Source organism: Lasioglossum baleicum, chromosome 16, assembly GCF_051020765.1.
Source record: "Lasioglossum baleicum chromosome 16, iyLasBale1, whole genome shotgun sequence".
Lineage (NCBI taxonomy): Eukaryota > Metazoa > Arthropoda > Insecta > Hymenoptera > Halictidae > Lasioglossum > Lasioglossum baleicum.
In genome coordinates this window covers 8,690,156-8,717,268 of record NC_134944.1, presented here as the reverse complement: position 1 = coordinate 8,717,268, position 27,113 = coordinate 8,690,156, and the positions used below count along the sequence as shown (strand labels likewise).

General features: G+C 39.7%; 2 protein-coding genes and 1 long non-coding RNA gene across 3 annotated transcripts; 1 reads left to right on the top strand and 2 right to left on the bottom strand.

The window, feature by feature from the left end:
- Nucleotides 1-50: 50 nt before the first annotated feature.
- Msh6 (DNA mismatch repair protein Msh6) lies at nt 51-5,691 on the bottom strand. Its single transcript, XM_076440344.1, has 16 exons — nt 5,256-5,691; nt 4,788-4,967; nt 4,619-4,707; nt 4,491-4,556; nt 4,234-4,422; nt 4,020-4,154; nt 3,807-3,942; nt 2,816-3,746; nt 2,589-2,746; nt 2,190-2,278; nt 1,829-2,119; nt 1,545-1,760; nt 1,278-1,457; nt 863-1,040; nt 634-785; nt 51-505 (listed from the first exon to the last, which is right to left on the bottom strand). The coding sequence occupies exons 1-16, from the start codon at nt 5,380-5,382 to the stop codon at nt 239-241; spliced, it is 3,384 nt and encodes a 1,127-aa protein (XP_076296459.1). The 5' UTR covers nt 5,383-5,691; the 3' UTR covers nt 51-238.
- Nucleotides 5,692-7,813: 2,122 nt separating this feature from the next.
- Ppt1 (Palmitoyl-protein thioesterase 1) lies at nt 7,814-10,209 on the top strand. Its single transcript, XM_076440513.1, has 8 exons — nt 7,814-8,313; nt 8,394-8,509; nt 8,586-8,695; nt 8,788-8,915; nt 9,044-9,202; nt 9,294-9,411; nt 9,476-9,634; nt 9,935-10,209. The coding sequence occupies exons 2-8, from the start codon at nt 8,404-8,406 to the stop codon at nt 10,058-10,060; spliced, it is 906 nt and encodes a 301-aa protein (XP_076296628.1). The 5' UTR covers nt 7,814-8,313; nt 8,394-8,403; the 3' UTR covers nt 10,061-10,209.
- LOC143216936 (uncharacterized) lies at nt 9,044-26,966 on the bottom strand. Its single transcript, XR_013010683.1, has 2 exons — nt 14,258-26,966; nt 9,044-14,178 (listed from the first exon to the last, which is right to left on the bottom strand). It is a non-coding gene; the product is annotated as an uncharacterized LOC143216936 (long non-coding RNA).
- Nucleotides 26,967-27,113: the final 147 nt, after the last annotated feature.

Here is a 27,113-nt window from a genome sequence, read left to right as displayed (position 1 = left end):
GTAATACTTCAAAGAAAGCGTAAATACTCGCAGACTGCGGGTCTGTATGCGTTTGTACCATGTATATATACGATTTAATTTGTAAAGTGCGTGGGGGGAACACACGAGCGTCTACCGAAATGAAATGAATCGCGTTGAAACGAGACTTAGCGCAGAAATCCGCAGCCTAGATATAAATTAATAGAAGGAGGAACGAGTAAGGCTCGGCGAGATCGCCGCGTGGATGATTTAGGTAAGACTAGATCCTGCAGTTTCTGGATATCAAGTCTCTTATCGCTGGCCCGGTTGCTTTGCACAGCGACACGAACGTGTGTTTCTGATTCGTTTCCGATTCGAGCCTCTTCGAGATCTCGTGCGCTCTACTCGTGATAGAAGCTGGCACGCCGGCTAACCGGGCCGCGTTGAAACCATACGATTTGGGGCAAGCACCCTCGCTGAGCTTGTAAAGGAACGTCACAGTTTCTTGGGACACCTCCTCCTCCTCCTCGTTCTCAACCATGCACGCCTGCGAATATTAAAAGATGAATAGACGAATCTCTACATCAGGTTTCAAAGAACATCGAAATGCTAAGTGACTGGCGTGTCCAACAGTGTGTACGTTTTAATAAATTTGTATCTCGGTTCAGAAATTACCATATGAGCCAAAGTAACGTCCTTGTTGCTCTTGTAGTCCTCCACCAGGGAATGATAGTGCGTGGAGAACAGCGTTCGGCATTTCAGCTTCGTTAACGCGCCCACCACCGCAGCGGCGATCGCAGTTCCATCGTAAGTCGACGTGCCTCGTCCTAAAAGAAACAAGAAACGTTATATTAACAATTGGTTAACTTACAGGTTGCATAGAATACGTCGAAGGTATTCTTACCTAGTTCGTCGAGTAGAACAAGCGAATACGGTGTGGCGTGTTGCAATATGGTTGCGGTTTCGCTCAGCTCTACCAGGAAAGTACTCTGACCAGCCAGAATATCGTCGTTGGCGCCCAATCTCGTGAAAATGCGATCTACTATCGTCAGACGACAGGAACTAGCAGGAACGTAGCATCCCTGAAACCGAGGAAATCGCTTGTCTACACCGGGAACCGTGACCACAGTCGTCGTATCTATACCGGATGTTTCATAATTCATGGTACTATTAGGTGAGGTCGATTCTATGGCTGGAAATGAGACAAAAATCAAGAATAACGAAACTGCGCGGAGGCTTCGTTTTCAAGAAAATTAAATTTAAATATTTCCATGAATTATGAAACACCCGGTCTGTATAATCCCGTGGAAAAATCATACTATTTGCGTCATGATCGTGAGAAGCGCTGCTTGTCGCATCAGCGTGGATTTACCGCCCATGTTGGGTCCTGTTAGTATCACGAACGAAGCAGAATTGTCAGTGGCCAGTACAGTGTCGTTCGGTATGAAATTGTCTGACGTTATGCACGGGTGTCTTCCTTCTTTTATATCAATGAATATCTGTGAGAAAGGTTAATTATATTAAAATATTATCTACGTATTATAGGCTGTGTCTTTCCAAGCGAACTATTGTCTGATGAAAATTACTTGTCCATTCGAGCCGTCCTCGACTTCTGGTACACACATGTCACCGCTGAGAGCGTACTCCGCCAGAGAAATGAGAACGTCCAAGACAGACAGCTTGTAAACAGCCATATTCCACATATCGTATTTCTCGCTGAACTGAGCGAATATCCTCCTGTTCAGATCCTTCAACACCTTGTGTTTGTGCTCCTCGGCGTTAATTTGTCGGCTCACGAGTTCCTGAAATTCGGTACCATTAAGACCGCTGCTGGCGTGTTTCATGAAAAATCCATCAACGGTTTCGTTACTTTAGCTTCAGCGGTGTAATAACGTTTGAACCCTTTCCTCTGTGACATCAGCTCGAATCCGGAGCCAACTTTCTTCACTTGAGACTCAGGAACCTCGATCTGATAACGCTTCTTATCGGTCCCGTAGAACGTGACTTTCACGCCAAAGTGCCGTCTCTGCTTCTGAAGGTACTTCTCTAAATCGTTCTTCACTTCCTCGAGCTCCATTAAAACGGAGTCGTACTCGTCGTCCACTCCTTTCTTTGGAACGATGCAGCCTTCCTTTTTCGCCGCTTCGTGGTCGAACGCGGTCTGTAACACGATATACGAAGATAGAAGGTATAGATAGTGTCTCGTTTAATGGCTGAAATGTTATAATTACCTTGAAGTAATCCAAAGTTGCTCTCAACGATGGAAATTCTCCGTCTGGTTCTATTTTGGTGTGACGAGCCATTAAGGGGCTGTTGAAGTCTGAAACGCAAAGAACGAAGTTGTTCGCCAATTTTTTCGGATGTTGAGACTCGTCTTTAGGATTGCATTTCTCGATAATGTCAAGGATGGGGTTTTTCAATAGTCAAAAGCGCTAGATAAAAGATCAATCTACGCCGCAATCCTCCCCAAATCTCCTATTTTTACGTTTACGGGGCGTTTGACGAATAATGAAAATTACGCCCTGTAAACGTAAACATAGGAAATTTGGCTCTTTTGACTACTGAAAAATCCCATCTTTGCATTATCAAGATAGCCCATAGAGTGCTAAGTACGACATATTAATTTGTACCTTCGAATAAAGCAACTATTCTCAGGACATCCTCGAAGCTGCTGAGAGTGGTAGTGAAGTCTAGGATTCGTTTCTTCGAATACGTGTGACCCTCGAACATAATTGCTCTGCCGTCAGGATGATTGGTCATTTTCGCTTGATTTCCGTGCGCGTGAATTCTACGGTACAAGCAACGTTAAATAAACAACTCAAGACTTTTTCACCGAGCGTGTTAGAATTTCACCCACTTGCTTAAAAGCCTTTCAAGATCCGGAAGACCGGCCAAGATACTGCGAGCAGTTTGCACTGCTTCGTTGCGATCCATTAGTTCTTGTATAGCTTGCTGCCGTTCTATTATCACGTTTTTGCGACAGGATGGCCTGCAGATCCATTCGCGCAACAATCTTTTACCGAACGGTGTGCAGCAACGATCCAGCGTTTTCATCAGCGAGCCTTCCCCGAAGATCCTCAAGTTACTGATCGTGATAGCGTCCAAGACCATGTTGTTTGCGAACTTCGATGCCTCCGAAGACTCGTTCGAGTAATCTGGCGGGACGTACGATTTAAATCGGCCTTGTGCCAGCAACTGTTGCTCCAGGAAGTAGTCTTTAAGCAAGTATACGCATCCTCCTAAAGCGTGCACCGCTAACTCTTTGTTATCTGCTGGAGTCAAGCCTAAACTATCCCCTGGACTAAGATACGGTTGTAAACCTTCAGGCCACGAAAAACTAGAGTCCGTTGTCTGTTTGAAGTATCCTCCTTCGTGTAGATTCTTTAAAGTGGTCGAAGCCGACCAGAACTGAGACTCTCGCAGAAGCGGTTCCCTGATACACGATGCCAAAGTATTGTTTAAAATTTGCAACGTCTTCGGGGACAGATTACCGCGTTCGTATACAATGTGAACCGGTGGATAATGAGCGAGCAGCGTTAGGATCCTAGAATTGCAACGATCATCCTTGAATTGTCCGAGATAGAAATCTCCGATCGTTGTGTCCAAGAAACACACCCCATAATCAGACGTGTTTCCACCAGGTGGGCATTTCTCGACCAGAGACATCAAGTAATTCGAATTCGGCGTCGAGACCTCCACATCCTGCGGAGTATACACTCGAGTACCTTTCGAGCTGATTTGGCAAATTTCTCTTTTCACAACTTTGTCGAATTTCGTTGGTTTGCTCACTGAAATATATGCAATCGATTAAACGATATCGAGAATGTCGTGTTGCAACGTTGTCTTACTTTTGCTGCAACGTTGGCTCATCATCTCTGGATTCTCTGTTTGCTCTATCCTGGCTACTTTGTACCCTCTCTCTATGAGACTCGCCGAGAAACGGCCGTATCCAATCTCTGGAAATCCGGAATGAGCGAATTCACCCTGCAACGTAGAAATATTTGTTTCATTGTTGTTGTTGACCTGCGAACTCAGGGAATCAGATTTTACCCAGAACTTACACGCATGTACGAGAGATTCAGCTCTTTCACTCCGGTGACAGCATCCATGTGATACAGTTCATAAAATTTTCCGACTTTGAAGAAGAGGACACAGTCGAAGTGCTCTCTCTTTAATTCCCACCACTGTCTCATGGCCTGTAAATAGAACATTTCATCGGGTGTTTGTTATATCGAATGTTATGATGTATGTTAATCTATTGTATGCGCGTTTTACCGGAGTCTGCTGGGTCAAGAAGTCCAGAGGAACGTAGACGGTTTTTGGATCGTAATCCGGATCTCCCGGTGACCTTTTATTAATGTCTCTTATTTTGTCTGGCTGTAGAAAATCGTACTTCAAATGCCGCCAAGATTCATTGCTGCCTTGAGCATGAGCTGGCTGAGGTGGTTTCAATTCCACTTTGTCCTGCAAGAGTCTCGTCTTAATTTCTCGAGCAGGGGATCAAGCAAAATAATTAATAATCTCGTGCTTACCACTTTGCCATTCTTTTTCGGAGCTGCTGAACGTTTAGGATTGGCATTAGACCGCTTCCTTTTTTTCTGAAATATAGTTTGCGTTAAATAAGTAAGATCAAGTGCTTCTAGATGTATTTATTACGTACCACTGGTGATTCTTCTTCGGACTGCGTGTCCGGTTCGCTTTCAGGATCTCCTTCTGAACACGAATCAGACTCTGTCGCATCCGTAGGATCTATACCAAACATATAACATATATAATTTTGAAGAATTTGCTTGTTAAATTAATGAAATTATTCAAGTTTTGTGTGAAACCTGGTTTAAATTCATCTCCAGAATCCTCCCCAGATTCCTCATTCGGAATAATTAGTCTTGGTTTCTTGGATTGCCTTGTCTCCTCTTTATCTTTCTCCTCATCATCATCATCTTTGTAAATTCTCTTTTTATCCTTTTCCTCGACATTCTTGTTCTCCTTTCCTTTGACAGGAGTTTTAGCTGTGCACAAGAATAATCAACTAATGTATCAACAAAAACAATTTATCAATGAAAATGGAAATCTATGTAATTTCACTACTTAAATGGCAACTTGCTGAAATATTCGCAGTCTAATATATTGTATACCTAACTATGATACGAATAAATACTATATTTTCTTTCGTAGTATTTTCTTTCTTGTAGTAATTTTATATAACCTAATTCTGTATGCAGTCTAATACGTAACACGAAGTGTCATTCGTGGCATTATTTGTTATTAATTTAAACAATATGTGAACGCAGTGTTACCTTTGGTCCTTTGTTCTTTTGTTCTTTTCGGCGTCGAAGATTTGTCTTCTTGGACAGATTTATTAGCCGGTGTTTTAGGAGTTTTCGGCGACGTAAAATAATTGTACAGCGTGTTTACTTTCGACATGATATTAACAAATAGTATATATATTAATACATTAAATAATTCGTTCTCTGAGAGTTCCTTTGTAACCGGCACGTTTTTGTTGGAAGATATTCTTCGGAAACGATTTGTGTTCACGTGTTCACATTGAGTTTTGTATATCTACCACGCGCCAATACGCGTGAATACGCGCCAATCACTATGATTCGACCAGAGACAATTTATAGGATAGACTGGAGATCTTATAGAAAATCTCTTTATATTTTTACGTAACAATTTTTATTATAATTTATGTTAAATTAATTAATTATATGTGTTTCGCAGACTAATCAAAGGAGAAGAGAGACGTCAGAATAACATTGTGGGATAATAATATAAACATTTATTGCATCCAAGTAGATAATGTACAATAAAAACTAATGCATAGTTAATTGTTTGTTTATTGAACCTCATCGCACGTACTTTGTTCCAATAGCTAGACTAGAATATTTCTAAAAAATTAATAAATAGAAGCCGGACCGAGGTGACGGCAGCGCGACGGTGGTGCGATATATCGTGGCGGGTTTGTGAACTAATTCGCCCTATCCTACCTATGTGTAAGACAAGGAAGGACACAGTGTGCGACAAGGACAGTAGGTCTCGCTTGTGCCACCTCCTGTTCTGCTGCATTCCGGATCCGTTTACCAGGGGAATATTAGGAGAACATGAGAGCGAGTAGGTATCCGACAAGGACAGACTTATGCAATTTACGGAGAGAGAGAAGGACGGACGAAGATCTCCTCGTTTTCAGTCGAGACGAGACTACCAGGAGCCACATGAAACAGAGTAGGTGGCACGATTCGCCCCGCCCCCTATTGCTGTCCTTGTCTCGCAGTATACTCTTCCTTGTCTTACACATTAGAGATATTAGAGATCTCTAATACATAGCTCTGATGTGTAAGACAAGGACAGACTTATGCAATTTACGGTAAAAGTGAGAAGGATGGACGGCAACTTTTCACTCAGCTGCATAGTTCAAGAGAAAATTCGTTAATAACTCGTTTATTAATAATAATTCATGGATGTTTGCCATCAGGAAATATAGAGTCGATCATCAGCAATTTTCACATGCAGTTTTCCATAGGATTTTGTTCCGGATGAAAGAGTTATAAACAATTATCCAAACCCTTGTTCTAAACTATCCTGAAAAATTTTAACAGGTGTCAAGTAAATAAATTATTTTGCAACTTTACCGTCACAATTCGTGCACTTTTCCGGTTAAGGAAACTACGCTGGACCTTTAGCAACAATTCTATAACAATTTTACGCGGAGCTGCATCGTCGTTAATTAGTTATAAACAATTTTTCGTGGCCATTTTCTCTTCTCAAATAGTTCTAATGTGTAAGACAAGGAAAGACACAGTGTGCGACAAGGACAGTATGTCTCGCTCGTGCCACCTCCTGTTCTGCTGCATTCCGGATCCGTTTACCAGGGGAGTATTAGGAGAACATGAGAGCGAGTAGGTATCCGACAAGGACAGACTTATGCAATTTACGGAGAGAGAGAAGGACGGACGAAGATCTCCTCGTTTTCAGTCGAGACGAGACTACCAGGAGCAACATGAAACAGAGTAGGTGGCACGATTCGCCCCGCCCCCTATTGCTGTCCTTGTCTCGCAGTATACTCTTCCTTGTCTTACACATTAGAGATATTAGAGATCTCTAATACATAGCTCTGATGTGTAAGACAAGGACAGACTTATGCAATTTACGGAGAGAGTGAGAAGGATGGACGATGACTTCTCATTCAGCTACGTAGTTCAAGGGAAAATTCATTAATAACTCGCTTATTAATAATGATTCATGGATATTTGCGATCAGGAAATATAGAGTGAACCATCAGCAATTTTCACATGCAGTTTTCCATAGGATTTTGTTCCGGATGAAAGAGTTATAAACAATTATCCAAACCCTTGTTCTAAACTATCCTGAAAAATTTTGACAGGTGTCAAGTAAATAAATTATTTTGCAACTTTACCGTCACAATTCGTGCACTTTTCCGGTTAAGGAAACTACGCTGGACCTTTAGCAACAATTCTATAACAATTTTACGCGGAGCTGCATCGTCGTTAATTAGTTATAAACAATTTTTTGGTGGCCATTTTCTCTTCTCAAATAGTTCTAATGTGTAAGACAAGGAAAGACACAGTGTGCGACAAGGACAGTATGTCTCGCTCGTGCCACCTCCTGTTCTGCTGCATTCCGGATCCGTTTACCAGGGGAGTATTAGGAGAACATGAGAGCGAGTAGGTATCCGACAAGGACAGACTTATGCAATTTACGGAGAGAGAAAAGGACGGACGAAGATCTCCTCGTTTTCAGTCGAGACGAGACTACCAGGAGCAACATGAAACAGAGTAGGTGGCACGATTCGCTTATTGCTATCCTTTTCTCGCAGTATACTCTTCCTTGTCTTACACATTGGAGATATTAGACAATGATACGCGCAAAAATTGTTCATAACTAATTAAAGACAATGCGTGGAATCATTACGAGAGAGAATAAGTCGAAATTAATATCATTTATTCCGAACGTCTAATTGTTGATGTTTTTCCATTTTCGTGGTTGTATGAGGGACGGCAATGTGACGCTACCGTCGCGATGTTTACTTGTCAGTCGGTACGGTTTGGCAGCGAAACTTTGGCTAACAGTTTCATCGTCTTGCCACAATGAGTAAATAAATGTTTTGTGCCGCTGTTTGTGTTATTACGATATGATAAGGACAGAACAGCGAAAATTATTGATTACATGCACTTTTAAGCGAATTGATAAACATTTATTACTCATTAATCTATATATATAAGCGAAGATAATATTGCAAATCTCATCATTTGACACATAGTACTTACATGCGTATCGTAAACAAATCCATTTTGAAATCAATCATTTTCTTCTGTAAGATCTAATTCGCTGCAGGTAAATTGCTAATCAAGAATGGTGAATCGAGGATAATAAAGTAGATAAACAAATGTCAATTAATGTTCTTTATTTTACAGAAAACTCACGATGATTACATTGAGAAAATACACATTGATCCTACCAATTTTCTTGTACATTTGTACAGTGAACAATGTTAACTGTTATACTCCAGTTGTTTTATGGCATGGAATGGGTAAAGTTATTCTACTGTCATGTAACTTCGACGTTACTGCATTTTACACAATTTATATCTTTCTGTAACATTTTAGGCGATAGCTGTTGCTTTTCATTTAGTTTGGGAGCAATAAAGAAGCTAATAGAAGAAAAATTGCCTGGCGTTCATGTTTATTCCATTCGTATAGGTAATAATGTTGTAGAAGTAAGTATTAAAGTATTAACTATTACAAGAGCTTCGCTTGTTACAACAAGTTCACATTTAAAGATTTTTATAGAGACGATACAATGTTTTAGGATGTGGAGCATAGTTATCTTGGAAACATTAATGAACAAATATCAGCAGTCTGTGATCTCTTATCAAAGAATGAACATTTGAGAAATGGTTACAATGCTATCGGGTTCTCGCAGGGTGCTCAATTTTTGTATGTATTATTTTTAAACGTTTGAAACTAATTTAGAAGCATATATCGGAGATCTTGACCTCGTGTAAAAATATTTAGAGCCTCGAAGAATTATAATGTAAGCTTCGAATCGAAATTATTTATTACAGGAGAGCTGTGATTCAAAGATGTCCTAACCCACCAGTTAAGAATTTTATTTCTCTGGGTGGTCAGCATCAGGGTGTATTTGGCCTGCCGAACTGTGCCAATTTGAATAACAATATTTGCAACCGTGTAGCTACTGTGATTAAATACGGAGCATACTTAAGGTAGTTTATTATTATATCAGTTTTTAAATTTGAATATTTTCTTTCGAATTAAATGAAAAAGTACATATAGCAGCACTTAATCTTAATTTAGATTTGTCCAGGAAAAATTTATACAGGCTACTTATTGGCACGATCCCTATCAAGAGGAGGAATATAAGCGTAACAGTATACTTTTGTCCGACATTAACAACGAACTACATATCAATCAGGTAATTCATTTTTATTGCGAATAGAAGAAGAATGGTTTAACAAAGCATTCATATCTTATTCCAGACCTACAAAGACAATCTTCGAAAGCTACAGGCTATGGTATTGGTAAGATTTGACAACGATACCATAGTTACACCAAGGGAAACCGAGTGGTTTGGGTTCTATGCGCCCGGACAAGCAAAACAGATTCAAACTCTTGAACAGACTGATCTATATCGCGAGGTACTAAATGAATAATTTATTAGATGATTGCATAAGTTCGTGCCCGATTTGAAGATAAAATACAATGGTTAAATTTTAAAGAATACAACTTTATTAATCAATTATACGTATAGTCACCATTCTTTTCTAATCGTAGAAAATTTAACCATTTTTTAATTTTAATTTGATTTGACCAAATCTTCCAAATTTAAGCATTGAATTTTATTTTCAAATCGGTCATGAACTTATGCAATCATCTGATATAACCTTTTTAAATAGAAATTTGGCGTTAATCAAACAAGTAATGTACTAACTTTTCAGGATCGTTTGGGATTGAAAGTTCTACACGATTCAGGGAAAATCCATTTCATCTCAGTTCCTGGGAACCATTTGCAGTTTACTAAGAAATGGTTCGTCAATAAAGTGATTAATATGTATTTGTCATAACAAATGCGTTAAGATACATTTAAAGGAAATGTTGTACTTTTGTGATATATTTTTCTGTATTCTATTATGAATTTAAGTGTTACGAGTTTTTTATACACTGTAATTTTATTGAAAATTATATTCTATTTGTGAATATACGTTGCTTATCATTATAGGTAGTCAATTAATTCAAGACATTTGAATGTAATGAAACCATTTTTAATGCAGATTCTAAGTGTATTTAAAAGTATTATTACAATCGCTAAAGAAACGGAGATAATACATTTCTCAGTTGCTTATGTTCGATAAATTAATGCGTTCAGATGTTCAAGAGTTCAAGATGTGTGTTTCATGTCCGCGAATTAATATTCGGAATTAATATTTCCCAAAAAAGTTCAGATCGTATAGTACAATATTAGAAAAGGTATCGACTTTTTTAGAACGTCCGAATATTAATTCGTTTCACTGTAAGTGCCTGAAGCGGGCCCCGGGTCCAAGGTTCGCCAAGGCCGCACATGTTTGGCGACCGACCCTTGGTTTTTCCCAGTTTTTCCAGTCATCTGAAAACCATGTGCGCCGCAGCTTCGAGCAGCCAGCCGCGCTGACCCTGAGAGACGATTATTTTAACCGTTTTACGGAAAGGGACTGCATCAAGGGTACCCGGGTATGGACGGCAATTTCATTAAGCTAAGTGCGCTGACAGGCCCAACGCCGTAGCCAAACTACAAAAGTCACGTACCGGGCCCACTGCACAATAGCGTTATCCCTGCCATAAAACGTCGCCCAAACGCGAGCCTTTACAGTGTGCTATCAAGTAATTATTGTCTAGAGCAGACTGAGAATGGTCTAGCGGCCCTACCCACAATTTTTATTTATATTGTGTGGAAAACAATGGTTTTAGGTTGAAAGATAACCCCCTAAAATTTTAAGTCGCCAACCACTTTCTTCAGAAAATAATATAGTATTCCACTAAAAAAAAATTATTATTATTATTATTATGTACCACCAATCCGATCATCTTGAAACTTTTGTATATATTAGATAAGTAACAGAACATTGTTCTTGAATATTTTGGAAGTGGTCACTCGAAGGGTTGCTTGCAATCCCCACCCCCAAAAAATTAAATGATTTTTTCTACCCTTAATAATTTGATCACAATTGTGAAAAAATTATATGACATGAAGGAGGTAAGTTCGAGTATTTTCGTTTTCTTATTTTATCCGAGTATCTTAATTAACAACCGAGAAAAAAAATGAAACAGTTAAGGGTATTTAAATGATTAAATTAAATGATTTTTTCTATCCTTAATAATTTGATCACAATTGTGAAAAAAATATATGATATGAAGGAGGTAAGTTCGAGTATTTTTGTTCTTTTTTTTATCTGAATATCTTATTTAACAATACCGAGGAAAAAAATGAAACAGTTAAGGGTATTTACCATCTTAACATCCTTAAATGAAGGATTAGCGACTTAAAATTTTAGGGGGTTATCTTTCAACCTAAAACCATTGTTTTCCATCAATAGAATAGATCAATAGAATATCAATAAAAATTGTAGAAAGTCACCTCTATCCTTTGACTCAAACCTGAAGAATCACCTAACAGTAATTGTTGTACACGAAAAATGTTTAATTTTTCGTTGGACTGAGTAATCGATATGGTTCCTTCTCACCGACGAGCGGACACTTTAAACTTTAACGAGTATCTCGTCGGTGCTTTATCCGTTCGTACCAGAAAATTTTCCACGGAGTAATTCAGTCGGCAATTCAAAACCGTAGGTAGGAAAATGCATTGCTTGCAATATCTATAGGGATCATTAGTCTCTGTTAAATCTTTAGAAGCTGTTCTTCCACTGACAGATGGCAGGGAACTTCCGCTCCAACCTGTTTATCTCACACGAATTAAACGAACGATAGCAACATTGTACCAGAAACAATTAATCGTTCCAACGAATTCAATTAAAATGATATATCGGTAAAATGAATAGATTTAGTCTTCCTAAAAACGCAATTATTATCTGATCTTCTAAACATTTATGCGCTTCACTGTCCAACTTACGATCGCATTATAGTTGTATAACATTTATATCGTTCTCTGAACTTTACTGGAAGTGACTGGAGGTCTTAACAAAGGTTCGCGATGTTTAAAAAATCGTATTAAATGTATTAAATCTCGAAGGAGCTGCTAGAAATGATAATTACTGTGAGTACTATACTATGTATATTCCATAAATAATCGCTACAAGAATATTGCTTACTAGTAGAGATTTATCTCAGATTAATTTCTAGATTAATTATATATAGAGTTAATTTCGTTGAAGGGATAAGTTCAACGCTAACTCGGACTTTTTATTTTACAATTGAACAAATGATTGAACAAACTCTATTCGAGTATAGTACGATGCGAAAAATCTCGCAAAATTCAAGCAACATCGATCTAGCCATTTTTAGGAGGCAACGTAAAAAATTCGTTCTGTTCTAGTGCTAGTTCGCGTCAGCGTTAAAAATTAATTGCGAATGGTAAATTAGTAAATAAATGATGGCAGACGCAACAGAGGATGGAGGAGAAGAAAGATTGAAAGGAAAGTCAGGGGCGGGGAAGAAAATTCACGGAGGAATAACGAACGAGCACTGCTAGTGTCAGTCTGGATAGACCTTCGAAAGGGGGCCATATATTTTCATCGAGCGTGCTGCTAGTTCTATCCGAGGGAGCGGAAACAACAGGGTATATTATGGAATACTATCCGCAATAGGTTCCACAATCTCGGTAGCCATTGTTTCGTGGTACCTACAGATGTGCTCCATTGTCGGTCCATCGGTACTTTTGCTCCAAAAGAAGAAAGAGAAAGAAAAAAAGAGAGACGTTTACGAAAGGAACGTATCAATTCTTTGTCGCATCAGAATATCTGTAGGCTTATCTAACGGGTGACGTCTCTTGACAATCACTCGCCATTTCCGTAACAATTATTCTACCGTCCGCTAAATTAATCGACGCTCGTTGTCGAACGTTCTCATCTCGCGTTTAGCTTGAATTATTTGTAACATTTGTAAATTCATCGGGATGTCGAACGTGTATGATGAGAATTTTCGAGGGTTGAAGTAATACACTCCTAAACCATTTTTTATTTTAATCTATTAAATTTTTAAGGGCTGTTTTTTTAAATTAACAGGTTGGTTGTATTGTATTAACAACGTACACCGCATTAATTAATAAATTAGGCTGTCTGGATTTTACTATAGAAATTGTGAAAAATGGATCTACACAATTTACTAATCGGTTTGTAATATAATAAGCATACACAATCGACCCAACCTGTCTAACAAACATCCAGAGAATCATTCTAAGAAAATGCACACGAAGATAGACAAATCAATTTGCTGAATAAAAATTTCTAAATAAATAAATAGAATCATTTTTCTGGGATACTAAAAATCTGAAATGGATCGTTTCTACTCCCTTCGTCGTGTCCATTGTAACATGCTTCGTGCGACGAAAAGGACGAAATTTTCAGAAGAATTAGCACCGGAAGTTGATTGAAAATCATCGAGATAAATTGTTAGGAAAATAGAGAAGACGGGACGGTTAATTCGATGGCAATAGTTGGATAGTATCACCCAGTAGATAGTGAGAATACCTATCAAGGATAGAGTCACGCAATAAGAGGGTGAGTAGTGGCGGTGGCGATGCTAGTAGTAGTAGTTGGTTTGATGCCAATGAACGAGTAGGTTGGCATAGGTTGGGGTAGGTATTCCGTTTGTATAATGTACCTACTCACTCGTATCGGACTGTCTCTCTGTGATGTGAACGCAGCCTCGGGCTTATTATATATCTCAATCTCTGAATACTACCGACTCTGTCGAAATTATGATTACCCGTCACTCCGGAGTTTCGGGGGGGAAAAACGAATCCCCCAACTCTGTGCCTCTACCCACCCCTTCGTTCTTTCCTCCTTCCTTTCTTTCCACCCCTTTTCCACCTGCTCATTCGATACAACGGACACCCTACAATAGAACCGCTTCGATAATTCGAATGATCGCTGGATAGCACCTAGAGTCGTTTAGGCGAATCCACTTGGTCCTCCTGCAGATCTTCACAAGCGTCCCTCTCCTTTAGTAAGTCTTCTGGATCCAGGAATGTCTGAAACATTTACATCAACATTGTTGTTTGATACAGTGGTTTTGATATGGTGCTGTTTGAAAATAATCAAATGTCGTACCGTTCGTCCGCAAACGCTGAGAAGGGACCGAGCTCAGCCTCGAAGCTCCTGCACGTTTTCGCTGAAGTAGAGAATGCTCGACGAAATACTGTCATCGTTTCTGGTAGGCATCGAGCAAATTTTGCAACCCAGCATCATCCATCGGAAGTGTGCAGGCGGACAGGTGGAAGAAAAAGAAAGAGACAGAGAGAGAGAGAGAGATGAAAGGGAAGAAAGAAAGGGTGTATACATATACGTATAGGCGGCGGGCATGTACGTGTACAGAGTCTCGCGGTTGGCAAAATAAATAGATTTTTGCAAACAGGATGGAAGATTGAAAAGCTGATAAAAAAAATGGATTGTTCGAGGATGACGAATCTCCGCGTCGATAGGCGTCGAGGATGAGAAACAAAAGGCATTGTGTTCGTTTCATCCGCTCGAGCGGTCTACCAAAGAGAAACGAGAAGGTGCTGGTATCGCAGCGGTAGTGAAAATCGAGGAACGATATTCATCGGTAGCTACGAACGAAGTCTTCCTCGGTTGAAAGTCGACCGATGGAAAATCGTGAAAATGATATGCTGGACAATGGGTATTGTTCGAACCGATCGCCACGTCTGCCCTCCCACCATCGCATCGGCGCCATCCTCTACCAGCCTACCATCCTCTCTCAGCCTCTCACAGTAACCCTGAAGAGAAGCTTCTGCTTCTGCTTCTGCTTTTCGTCTCTCGCTCTGTACATAACTATGCCTACTCGAATCGGTTCCCGGCCGCATCCGCGGGATCCAAGCTACGGCTGCGGTTGCAGTTTGCCTCCTAGACCAACTCAGATTCGCGAACCGTTCTTCCAGAAAACGACTGTCCAATAGGACTTTTCCTTATTCTCCTACACCCCTGTCTACCTTCGCCGTAACCATCAAACTCTCTTCCCGAGCTGTCTAAACACGTTGTCAGACCAAACGGTCTGTCCACCATCGTTACATGTCTGCTCCAACTGGTACACTGCTGCCAGAGTTGGGCAAAAATTTAATCAACGATTGACGACTAAATTTCTACTTCAATCGTTAATCGCAATTAACCATTAATCTCCTCGTTAGGCGTTAATTGTGGTTAACAATTAACGAATATTAATCGTCAATCGGATAATTGATTAATGATTAACTGCTGAAATTTCGAAATGAAATACGTAATCAGAAGAACTGTATGAATACCGAAAAAAATGTAAACTGAGTTTAGGTGTATTGTCATTTGCTCCATAATACAAATTCTGTTTACGTGCTTTCATGTTTTTTTTCGATGATTCCTTTTTTTAATCGACGATTAAATCAATCGATTGAATCAATCGCCGATTTTTCGACGATTTCTTCATTTAATCAACGATTGACGATTAACTTCATCAATCGATTGAATCAATTGCCGATTTTTCGACGATTTCTTTTTTTTAATCGTATACATTAATCAATCAATCATGATTAAAATTTTAATCGATTAATGCCGAACTCTGACTGGTGGACAAAATGATAAGGCACCGTTTTACACACACAAAATTTCATATACAGCGAGTGTAAAAAGTATTCGTACGCCCTTTGAAATAGAATAACATTTCTATAATTGTACCAAACGACCTGACTTTTTATAATCGATTGCATTGGTTTACGAAATGGATATGCAAGAAAGATTTTTCGAAAAGTATAATTTACAAGGTTACATGCAAAAATATAAAAGGCATTTTCCACAACTTTTTTATTCGGGCCCTTAAAGAAAATTATGGTAATTTTGTTGAATTCTAATAATTTAATATATTAAGGTTAGACTGCGGATTTTTATGCACTTATGAAAATATTAATTGGGTGAAATATAAAACAGTAATGGATTAGCAAAATTCAAGAATATTGTAATGTTGTTTCTATCGTGACAAAGTCATTAGGGAATGAAGTCAATTTTTATTTTATTCATGCTTTCCACGATCAACGCAGAATGGTTTAATTTTGCATAAAAATCCGCAGTCTAATTATGGTACAATATATTCCAGTATAATCTAGTTTATTATGGTATATTCCAGTACAACCTAGTATCCAGTATAATCTGGAACAATAATAATGCACATCGATATCTTGGATGGTTCCGATCGTGAATTAGAAACGCTGTATGCATTGTTGAATGATTTTCTAATTTAGCTGACACAGTCTTGGAGCGAGTGTTGAAAGGCAAGAGCACTTAGCCGGAGAGATTCGACTCGACTGCTGATTAAAAGAAAATAAAGAAGCTGGGGGGCTGCGCGGGAGGAACGGTCCGCGGCAAAAAGCTATAACTAATTCCACAATGCACGAATAAATGAACAATTCGAGCATTTATGGTTCGAAGTAGGAGTACTCTCGGAAATGGAACAATGCGCGAGCCATCCAAAGCAAAGTGGTCAAGACAATAGTCTGCAGCAAGTATACCGTGGCACACGGACGCATTCGAACGCTCACATTTAAAATTAATCAAACGTGGCAAATGCAAATGGTCAACTAAAGCTGTTGCGGATTGAGAAACAATTGCCTGAAATGCTAGCCCCGCAATTTTTAGCCAGCCCGATCGATCATCATCGTACATCCTATCTCGTCGTTTCTCATTTATTATTATGCGTATATTACACAGGTTCTTAAACTGTGGTCCGCGAAACAATTTCGACATTAACAATATTTATTATAACGTAGTGCCTATGAGATTATTCAGCCAGAAATGAAGCCTAGGGTTGGGATGGAGTCCGCAAAAAAATGTTGTTCAAGAGAGGGCTACATAAGTTTAAGAACCACTGTGTATAACTAACATAGATCTACAAAACATATATTTTAAATTTTCATTAAGGGTGCAAATAAAAAAGTTTTGAAAATTGCCTTTTTTATTTTTGCATGTAACCTCGTAAATTATAATTTTTCGAAAATTCTTTTTGCACATCGTTTAGTAAACCAATGCTTCTAATTGCTTACAAAACATCAGGTTGTTTGGTACAATGATAAAAAAGTTATTCTGTTTTAAAGTACGAACACTTTCGTGGGCCACTGTAGATCAGAATGGATCTTTTGCACAAAATTAATAGAAACCAGTGCATATAAATACAGCAAACTTCCCATTAAATGTTCTTAAACTGTTCGTAAACGCGTGCATCGCTATTTTATCAATTTTCTATACTAAACTAGAAAACATTTTTAGTATAAGATTGCTATACATGGATCTATGAAATCCGTCACCACGGCATGATACATGGAAGCATAACACCATGAGCTACTACAAATGGGGGACGAATAACAGACGGTTGCCGTCAGACCACTTGTGGCTTGGCTCATTTAATCATCTCCTATGGGGTGGGCTGTTTACTCGTGATAATCGCGTCATCAAATAGAGATTTAATATACCAAACATTTCAAGCACGTTATTCGACCACTTTTTAAATCGATCATTTTACACTTTGTCTATTTTATTATTCTAGTGTACGTTGCATTTTTTATTTTGCTGAGACGACAGTCTCAAGACTTGTGTCCAACTATAGACGCAATATTGTTTTAAAATCCCGTCTAGATATCGATTAAAAAATTACAAAGATCGATAATAAAAATCCCCTTTAACCCTTCTACGATCCTCAGGATGGAAATCCACCCATTTACTATTTTCACTTACTGTAAAATCATTGATCCTTTTATGTCTATTTTGCGAAATGTATTTCTTTAAAATGTGACGTTACAAATAGAACATAATTTGGAACAAACATGGGTGAATTATTATCCTAGTCTCTTTTATGCAACTATTCTTGAGGAGCGTATGACGGTTAATAATTTTGGACATACGCAACTCAACTAGAAATGCAACAACATTGTCGGATCATTTTATAATTTTTTAAAAATCGTCTCGAAGCCTGTATTTTACTGTGCACATAATATTTTCCTTTCTGGATACCAATAAAAAATTGCGAAGGCCGACAATAATGCATTAATCTCAATTAAAAATGTTGCAACTACTGTATAGACATTGCCGCGAATGGTTTTGTAATTTTACAGACACACCCCCTCGAGACCCGCCTCTTGTTACAAGCACGATATTGTTTAAAAAGCTGCGGCGCAACATGGCGGTTCGATGCGTTAAAAAGACCGTCGAACATGTAAATGAATTTTCCGATCGTGGCTCGTTTTCGAGGGAAGAGCGAGACAAAGAATAAAATGGTAAACCTGTCGTTTTGTCGCGAAACCATTGTGCACAGGGTTTGAAATTGGATTGACTTTTAATGGATCGGACAACGATTAATTGCAGCGGCGGCGTCGTCCCATTTTTAAGCCGGGGTCGCATAAAAGCACCGAACGAAAACAGAATTTGAATAGTAATCTCCTGATGTAATCTATAAGCTATTGTGGAGTGAATAGAGGGGTTGGTGGCGCAGGGTAAACAATTGAAAAGGGAGTCATTGACATGGGGGCTGTTGAAAACTCAGGGGAACAGTTGGGCTTCCATTAAAATCACCTTTTATGAAAACTAATCGCATACGCTGCACATGCTCTGCTGACTTACGGGGCGCATCATTGCGCCCATGCCTCTCCGACGCTTTATTATTTCGTATTTTCGGACCGTAATCGAGAATCTGATGCGATCTGCGAGGCTTCTTCCCTTCTTTTTTTTTTTCGCGCGTTCCTTTGTACGCGTTTTAATTTCCATTATGTTCCCCGTGCTCACTCTTTTTTTCATTCCGCGAATTAATCAACTGTATATTTCTGGACCGAACTGTTCGCAGGTCTGGCTCGTGGATTTTGTTATTTAGAAATATTTAATCCCTCAGATCAGCAGTGGCGGACTAAGGCAAGTGGGGGCCCTAAGCGGTCAAAATTTCGGGGTCCCCTCCCCAACAAAAAGTTTCAAGAAAACTCTCATTAAGTTATAAACATGAAAGAAAAGTAATCAGAAATTCCATGCCATAAGACATTAAATAAATTTATTAAAAAGCATACATACATTTTACACATTTTTTATTTTATATGAATTTCCGTCTTGCTTTGTTTCTTGCAAATTCATGAATTATTTTGGCAGTCTCAATTCGGCTTAAAATTTCTGCTCCATATACAGAATAGCCACATATTATTTAGCCTTTCTTCTCTCCCATAGTGCTCCTTAAATAATTTTTTACACGCTTTAAAACAGAAAACGATCTTTCTTCTGACGCATTGGATAACGGAATTGTTAAAAAAAATTTCAATAATAATTCAACATTCGGAAATGTGCAAGGCATTTCTTTGGCTGCTCGATAGATGTCTGGTGTGGTTTTTATGCTGTCCTCGTTTTCTCTCAGAAACATTAAAAAATGGTCACATTCATCTTCAATAGTATAAACATCAATATCATTTTTGTAAATATCCTTCAACTTATTCATCGCGATCTTTTTTTCTTCTTTTGATAAATTCAAATCAAGAAATATTCGAAAAGGCTTTACCAACAACTGTTCTGCCTTGATGTTATCACATACAACATAAAATGAATTGACTATAAAATGTTCTCTTATTGTAAATTCATATCCAACTTCTTTGTTTTCATCAAAAAACATTTTTCTCTTTTTGTGTCTGCGAGTTTGTCCTTCTTCTACATTAAATAATAGCCCTGAAAAAATCAGTTGCCTCTTTTTCAACTTTTTCAAATTCTTCTCTGAAATTATTTATAAGATAATTTATATTTATATTGTAAATACACATATGTACAATATGTATTTATTATTTATATTAGATTTTTTCGATTATTTTATGGAGGGTTTTTTGAACCTTTTCGGTCATTTCCAAAATCTGTAAGTTGAGATATTTTAAGAGCTCGGGGCCCCCCGCGACCGCTTAGTCCGCGTACCGTTAGATCCGCCTCTGTGCGAGGGAGAAGAATTTTGAAATGTTATTATTGGGAGTACAAATAAGTCCCCGCCGTTTTTCATCTCAAATTGGGCATTTATTGCGAAAGAACGGTACCTTATGTTTGATTCGATGTATTGTCCATCGCTGGCCATTAATTTTTCCCATCTTTCTGGCAGCATCCGGATACCGCGTCGGAAGAACGCTTCATTTTTTGACGCTATCCATGAATCGACCCAATTTTTGGTATCTTTGTGTTGTTGACAGATGTAAAACTTACGATATGACGTCTTACATCTGACACTAGCCGCCATAATTTACTGGTTGCGCTATCTGATTTCAAACGGCGGAGACTTATTTGTACTCCCAATATTTCATCTTTGATTGATTATAATTTTTGCGAAGGAAAATATATATTTCCATTTGCTTCGTGTATTTCGCGTAGAGGAACACGGCGTGTAGCCAGTTGTATTGGTATTTCCGCGAGCGGGATATTTGCGTGGAATATACAATAACCTATTGTGAATGACCGAACGAACAAACATCGGTTCCGTAATCAAGGATCACGAAACACTGGTTAGATTGATCAGGACTGAAAATCTATTCAGTGGCTTATATTAAAAAATCAAAGATGCGGAGTAGACACAGAGTAGAGGGGCTCCGCAGTCACCGAGCCGCAACGAATCATTATTTCCACCTCAATTAATATTTTAATCAAGCCTCTCTACATTGTGTTGTTCTATTTACGGTCTCGTTAACGTTTAACAGCCGTCTCGGAGCACGCCACCAGTTATCATTTACGCGTTGCCCAAGAATCGTTCCTTTGTGCCCGTCGAGTGTCGAATAACAATCTGGCCAGCTCTCGAACAACGCTGTTATTTCGCTTTCGAATATTATTTGACAATCATCTCCCTTCCATCATTTGAAAATATTTGTAAAGCGAAACAATGCGTTTTCTATCAGTACATTAAGTTATTTTGTGCATGAACTATAGTGTAAAAAATTTATATAAATTCATATTTCACTCTGGCTCGATGCAATTCAGATAGACAATTTTTATTTTGCATGAAGATTCGCAGTTGAACCAAAATCTGCAAGATTCTCTTATCAACTCATTCAAAATAATCGATCATCGTTCGCACGAGTACACGCCTCCGAAGGGTTTTTGGCATTGTCCTTTTCGAGAGTATAGTGCAAACTCGGTCACGTGCCGTTAATAGTGAACGTAAGCCGTAACGCATTCCGCCTTTTCATCTCTCGATCTGTTTCTCTCTATTCTATCCAATTCATTTGGTTGCTGGGCCACAGGAATCAATCATAGAACATCACTGAAAATTACTATGCTCGCGATACCGAAGAAAAGTTGGTCGCAATATTGAAAGACTTGGTCCTATTATACATATATTAGTCCCTATTATACGCGGAAGGTCCTTGTTTGTTGGCGGTCTCTGTCGTCACTGATTGACCATGAATCTTCTCTATACAATATAAAAATGCAGTGCTGACTCACTCACTCACCGACTAACGCCCAGGCTAAACCCTTGGACCTAGAAAGCTGAAATTTTGCACAGAGGTTTCCTTTATGATCTATACAAGGGATAAGAAAGGATATTTCGAAATTCAACCTCCAAGGGGGTGAAAAGGGGTTGTACCGTTGGTATGAGGAATATTTTGTTCGTGGTCGGATTTACTTCATACTTGGTCTTAAAGCTCTTTGATATAATTAATCAAACACCTATTTCGGCATTTCAAAAAATTCAACCCCTGAGGGGGTGAAAAGGGGTTGCAACGTTTGTCTGAGGAATATTTTATTTGTGGTCGGATTTGCTTGAAACTTGATCTTAATGCTCTTTGATATAATTAATCAAACACCTGTTTCGGCATTTTAAAAAATTGATCCCCTAAGGGGTGAAAAGGGGGTTTGAAATCTAAGATGGCGGCATAACATAAAATTAAAACTCTATAGGGGTGAATGGGGGGTTAAAAGGTTTTATGGAGAAACAATATCAATTTCCGAGGGCATTAAACGGTTTTCTATGCGAGCGAAGCCGCGGGCAAAAGCTAGTCTGTCATTAAATGTATTTCGAGATCGCGGAGTTTTCGGATTTCCAGCGTTATCAATCCGTTCGGATGCAGATAGAGCAAGATCTGCATCGAGGCTGCAGTGGAAGAGTGAAACGAGAGTTAAATTAAACGACGATCGTATCGGGAATGTGCTCGATAGCCATTGAGCAGAGCGACACGTATCGGGGCAGGAACAGAGAGCGAGAGAGAAAGAGAGAGAGAGATGCGTGGATAGGAGAGAAGGAATTAGGTGGAAAGGAGAAGACAAAGATGAGGAGAGCAAGATAGGAGGGATGGCCGGTAACAGAGCGGTTTCTTGGAGGGTAAAGGGTGCATAGAAAATGCGGTTTCCTCGGGAGCAGTACCATCTTCGAACTTCTGAAGCCGAAGGCCTTTACCAGCCAACCCTTCAGCTAGATTGGATGCGTTTAATTACCCCTGAAATATCGTTAATTACTCGGCCTCCGAGCAACTTCGGGAGCACGGTTACAAGTTCTCGAAACACACGAATTTCCTTGTTCCTTCCGGAAACTCTCTCTCTCTCTCTCTCTCTCTCTCTCTCTCATTTTCTCTCCTCCGTTTCTATCCTGTTTTCCCAGATCCAGTGATCCGCCGATCCACTGATCCACAGATCCACCTAGCCACGGGATCTACCGAACACGGATTCCACTCCTCCTTTGTCCTGATTATTTCAATAGCTTCGCTTTTCATCTTCTACTTTTTCTCTCTCTCTCTTTCTCTCCCCTCTCTTCTCTAGTTAGATCTTTCCGTTCCTATCTCTCTTTCTCTTTCTCCCTCTTAGTCCGATATTCTCCAATCTACTTTATGTATTTCCTGCGGAAAGAGCACAGTTGCTTCCCTATTAACCAATGCATTTCCGCTTATTCACTTTGCCGACCACTTCTGAATACGTTCGAACAACTTCTGAATGCAACCGCCGCGCCGCCGCCGCGCCGGGTCTCCCGATGGCCGCGTCCGTGTCTCAAGATCCGCCATTCCGGAAATATGCTCTCCCCGAGGCTTCGATCAGTGGTTTATTAATCATCTATAACGCGGGAAATCTCGTTCGAATTTTCCGGAAGACTTGACCGAACGCACACGAACTTTCTGCATACGAGAAATATGTTGGAATGTATTTAGCGTGTCAATCATAGTGCGTAAACTCTGATAGACACATAATGTATATGCATATTGATTTTAGAGAAACGTTGTCCGTGTGACGCGGTCAATAAGTTTAACATAGTTTTCTAAGTTGAACGCTAACAAACAGATAATTACGTTGGTTGAACATGCTCGTGCTGTTTAATAATATTAAACATGCAGATTGCGAAAGAGACTTTCGGGACGAGCTAAATATACTCTTTCCTCCAAAAAAGAAGACCAGACTTTTAATTAAGAGGTCCACGATCGTGGTACAAAATTGTATACCCAAGAATCTGCGGTAATAACTAGACTGCGGATTTGATAAATTTATAACAAAAATGCGTAGGTACAAATTAAGAGAATTTAACGAGGCCAATGTATTATTTTCAACTTACTAAAATTAGTGAAGAAAGAACTTTTTATTTGGCTCCTGTTCCTGACAATGGACGCAGAAAATGTTTACATTGCATACAGATCCGCTGTCTGGCAGTAACCAAAGATTGCAAGACACAGAAGTGAAATAAAAATGTCTTTCTTCTTTTAATTGTCTGATTAAGCTATAACCAATACGCTGATGTCTTTAAATCTTTTTAACATGTCCACTGCATTAAATTGTACGTGTCCATTTTTGTCATAAATGCATAAAATCCGCAGTCTAGTAATAAGTAATGAAATTAAGGGAGAGGGTGAGAAAGGTAGGTTGCATCGAGTGGAGCAGCGAACGCATACGAAGACAGAAAGTTGTATTAAGAAGTCGAAAAGAGAAGCAGAATATTGGTTTGAAACATGCAGCAACCGCTCGGTGAATGAATGAAAGAGAAAGAGCGAAAGAGCCGGAGAAGGAGAAAGCAGAAAGGAGAAAGAGGGGGATTGGTAGGGAGAGGAATGGGAGGTCTGGTAATGTGACTAAATGAATCCACTAACGGGGTTGGTTTTGCAGTAATGGAAGGGGTAATTAAAACCACCCTTCTGCGGATGCGGACCGAGCTAGATCTACTCTCTCCAGGGCCGCAATCTCGCGATAAACTAAAATTATTTCGCCAATGGGTTTTTATCCGTTTAATTACCGTCCCACGCCGCTAATTAATTTCTCGTGCATTTTTATCCACTCCTGCCTCGCCGACAACTGTCACTCTAACGATTTTCCTCCGAGTCGCTGTCACAAATTCAGAAAATACTCCTCACCCTCTGTTTTCAACTCTGCCCGTTTCGTTGGAAATATTCGAAATTATTTCACTCGGTAAAATTATCGGTTTATAGTTAATCAAGACCGAAAATCGATCGGTTATTTCAATTGCGAGGAGAGTTGTGGACTTGCGAATCAGCTGTAGAAATTTCTTAAATAACATTCTGTTTATTCGTTTAAATATTTCAATAGAGATTCGCTTGTAATAACCTAAATTTACTCGATGTTTTTATAAAGAATTAGATTTATGGCAAATTATTTCGTGAAAGAGGATGCGAATATTGCGTAGCACAATGTGGATCTACAAAATGGTAGATTGCCCGACAAGATGGCGAACGTTCGATTCGATCCTGGACATAAAATGAAGTTTTCCGATCTCGATGTGGAAAAAGATTGCAGAATTTATTTAGCGAGCGTGCACAGCGTTGCAGAGAAGGACGACGTCGACGACGGGAAGAAATTCTGTTAGCAATGGCGGCCCTGGAATTCTCGATTCAGTCGTCGAGGGAACTGCGGCAGTGATGCTTTGCAAAATGGAACTGATTAACAAAGATTCAGAAAGGCGCGCATCCAATTTCCCCATTCTTCGTAAAACCGTCCTCTAATTATCGGTAATTCATTTACTGGCTCATACGATCGAGTCGACACGCTTATTCACGTCCCCCGAGAGACCTTCTCTCTCTTTTGCCGCAGCCATTCACATTGTGCTGACGCCGAGAGAGCATATATCTCAATATCTCCTCAGTTTCGATAAACAACCTTCCTGCTCATTCCTGCGCTTCATTCTTACCCGTAATTAGACGAGACATACATTTCCTCTGCAACTCTACTACTCTCGTTATCCGTCTCGTGCTCTTCGAAATTTTATTAAACGCGAAATTTCCTTCCTTCTTCACGGAAAATATGTAACTCTTTTCTTCAGGACTTTTCTACGCAAAGTCTCCAGTTAGAATTTATGATATTTTCGAAATTATCGATTGCTGAAGTGTTTCGAGTTGCAACTCGTCCCTAACCTCTTTAACATTTTACCGAGAAGAAACTACTGGATCGATCAACGTGAAATTTGAGTTGCAACTTAAGGAAGAGCCCTACTATCATAATAAAAATATTGCGAGAGAGTTTAAAAGTCTCTAACATTATTAAAAAAATGTTCAGTCAGAAAAAAATACCTCTTCTTTCCGAAATTGTATTTTTCAAAATCCGGGGTCAAGAGTCGCGTATCGAAGAAAGCTGCGGCTGGTTATCATATCGATCGGTAAGTGAGGCATGGCTAAGTAAGCTAGGAAAAAATCTATTCATTAGTCCCATCGTTTCCTGGGGCTGAAGGTGAACGGGGGCGGTCGGAGGTGTTGTAGGGGGGGGGGGTGAAGGAGACTAGTCTGGACTCCGAGAATTCCCTTTTATTCGCATTATTATGGTAATGACACTGAAAAGCCGAAAAATGTCAGGCTTTTGTAACAGAAGGATTGTCCGCCTGGTCCATTCATTGATTACGCCCCCCTAGACTGAGCTTGTATTCGTCGGAGAAACTCTCTAGAGAAAAGTTAGTCGCTATTCGTACCTTCGAACAATGTTTCTGCCAGCTTGTGCTCACCGATGTCAAATAAGAAAAATATACCCCCACCCCCGTCTTTCGGCCTACCTTCTCAACCCCCCTGCCGGATACCGCTACCATCACCTTTCATTAAACCTAATGAAAATTTCTATTCGCCGCGCTGACACGGCAACGAAATTGCGAAACCTCGTAACCACGATCCTGACCGATACCCGTAAACTAATGCCACGGAATATGTATGCACGCCGACGGCACCAAACTACGAAAATACACTGTAGAAAACTTCCACCAATGTACGCGTTGGTTTTACTTTGTTGCCACGTCAAACTTTCGAAGAAATACACATGGCAGCACGAGAAGAGTGCGATAGATCATTGTAGCACGACTCGAGGAAGTGGAAGTTTATGAAAAATATATAATTGAGAGAGGAAGAGAGAAGGGTAGTTCAGCAGAAGGAAGAGCAAAGAAGTTAGGGGGTTGGTGTCTCGGCGAACGAAGGGGTTGGGCAAAACGAAGGAAATGGGTGGTGGGTTGCGGTGTCTCGAGGGGAGCGAGGGCCGAACGGCGAGGGGGGTAGTTATGGAAAGGTAGAAACGCAATGCAATTCCTAGTTTTCATTGTCACGCGACAGAGCCTAGCGTAATTCTGGGGTGGAAACGTGGCTTAGGAAGGGTAGTGGTTGGCGAACGAATCACAGTAGCGAGGGGGAATGGAGGTGTACCCGTTGTACAAGCGGTCGGTGGAATGAGAAAACATTAATCTAGGCATGTTTTGCAATCTCACCACCACCAGCCACCCCCCCTCCCTCTCTCTCTCTCTCTCTCTCTCTCTCTCTCTCTCTCTCTCTCTCTCTCTCTCTCTCTCTCTCTCTCTCTCTCTCTCTCTCTCTCTCTCTCTCTCTCTCTCTCTCTCTCTCTCTCTCTCTCTCTCCTCTCTCTCTCTCCTCTCTCTCTCTCTCTCTCTCTCTCTCTCTCTCTCTCTCTCTCTCTCTCTCTCTCTCTCTCTCTCTCTCTCTCTCTCTCTCTCTCTCTCTCTCTCTCTCTCTCTCTTCCTCCGCACACACCCGGCTCCTCT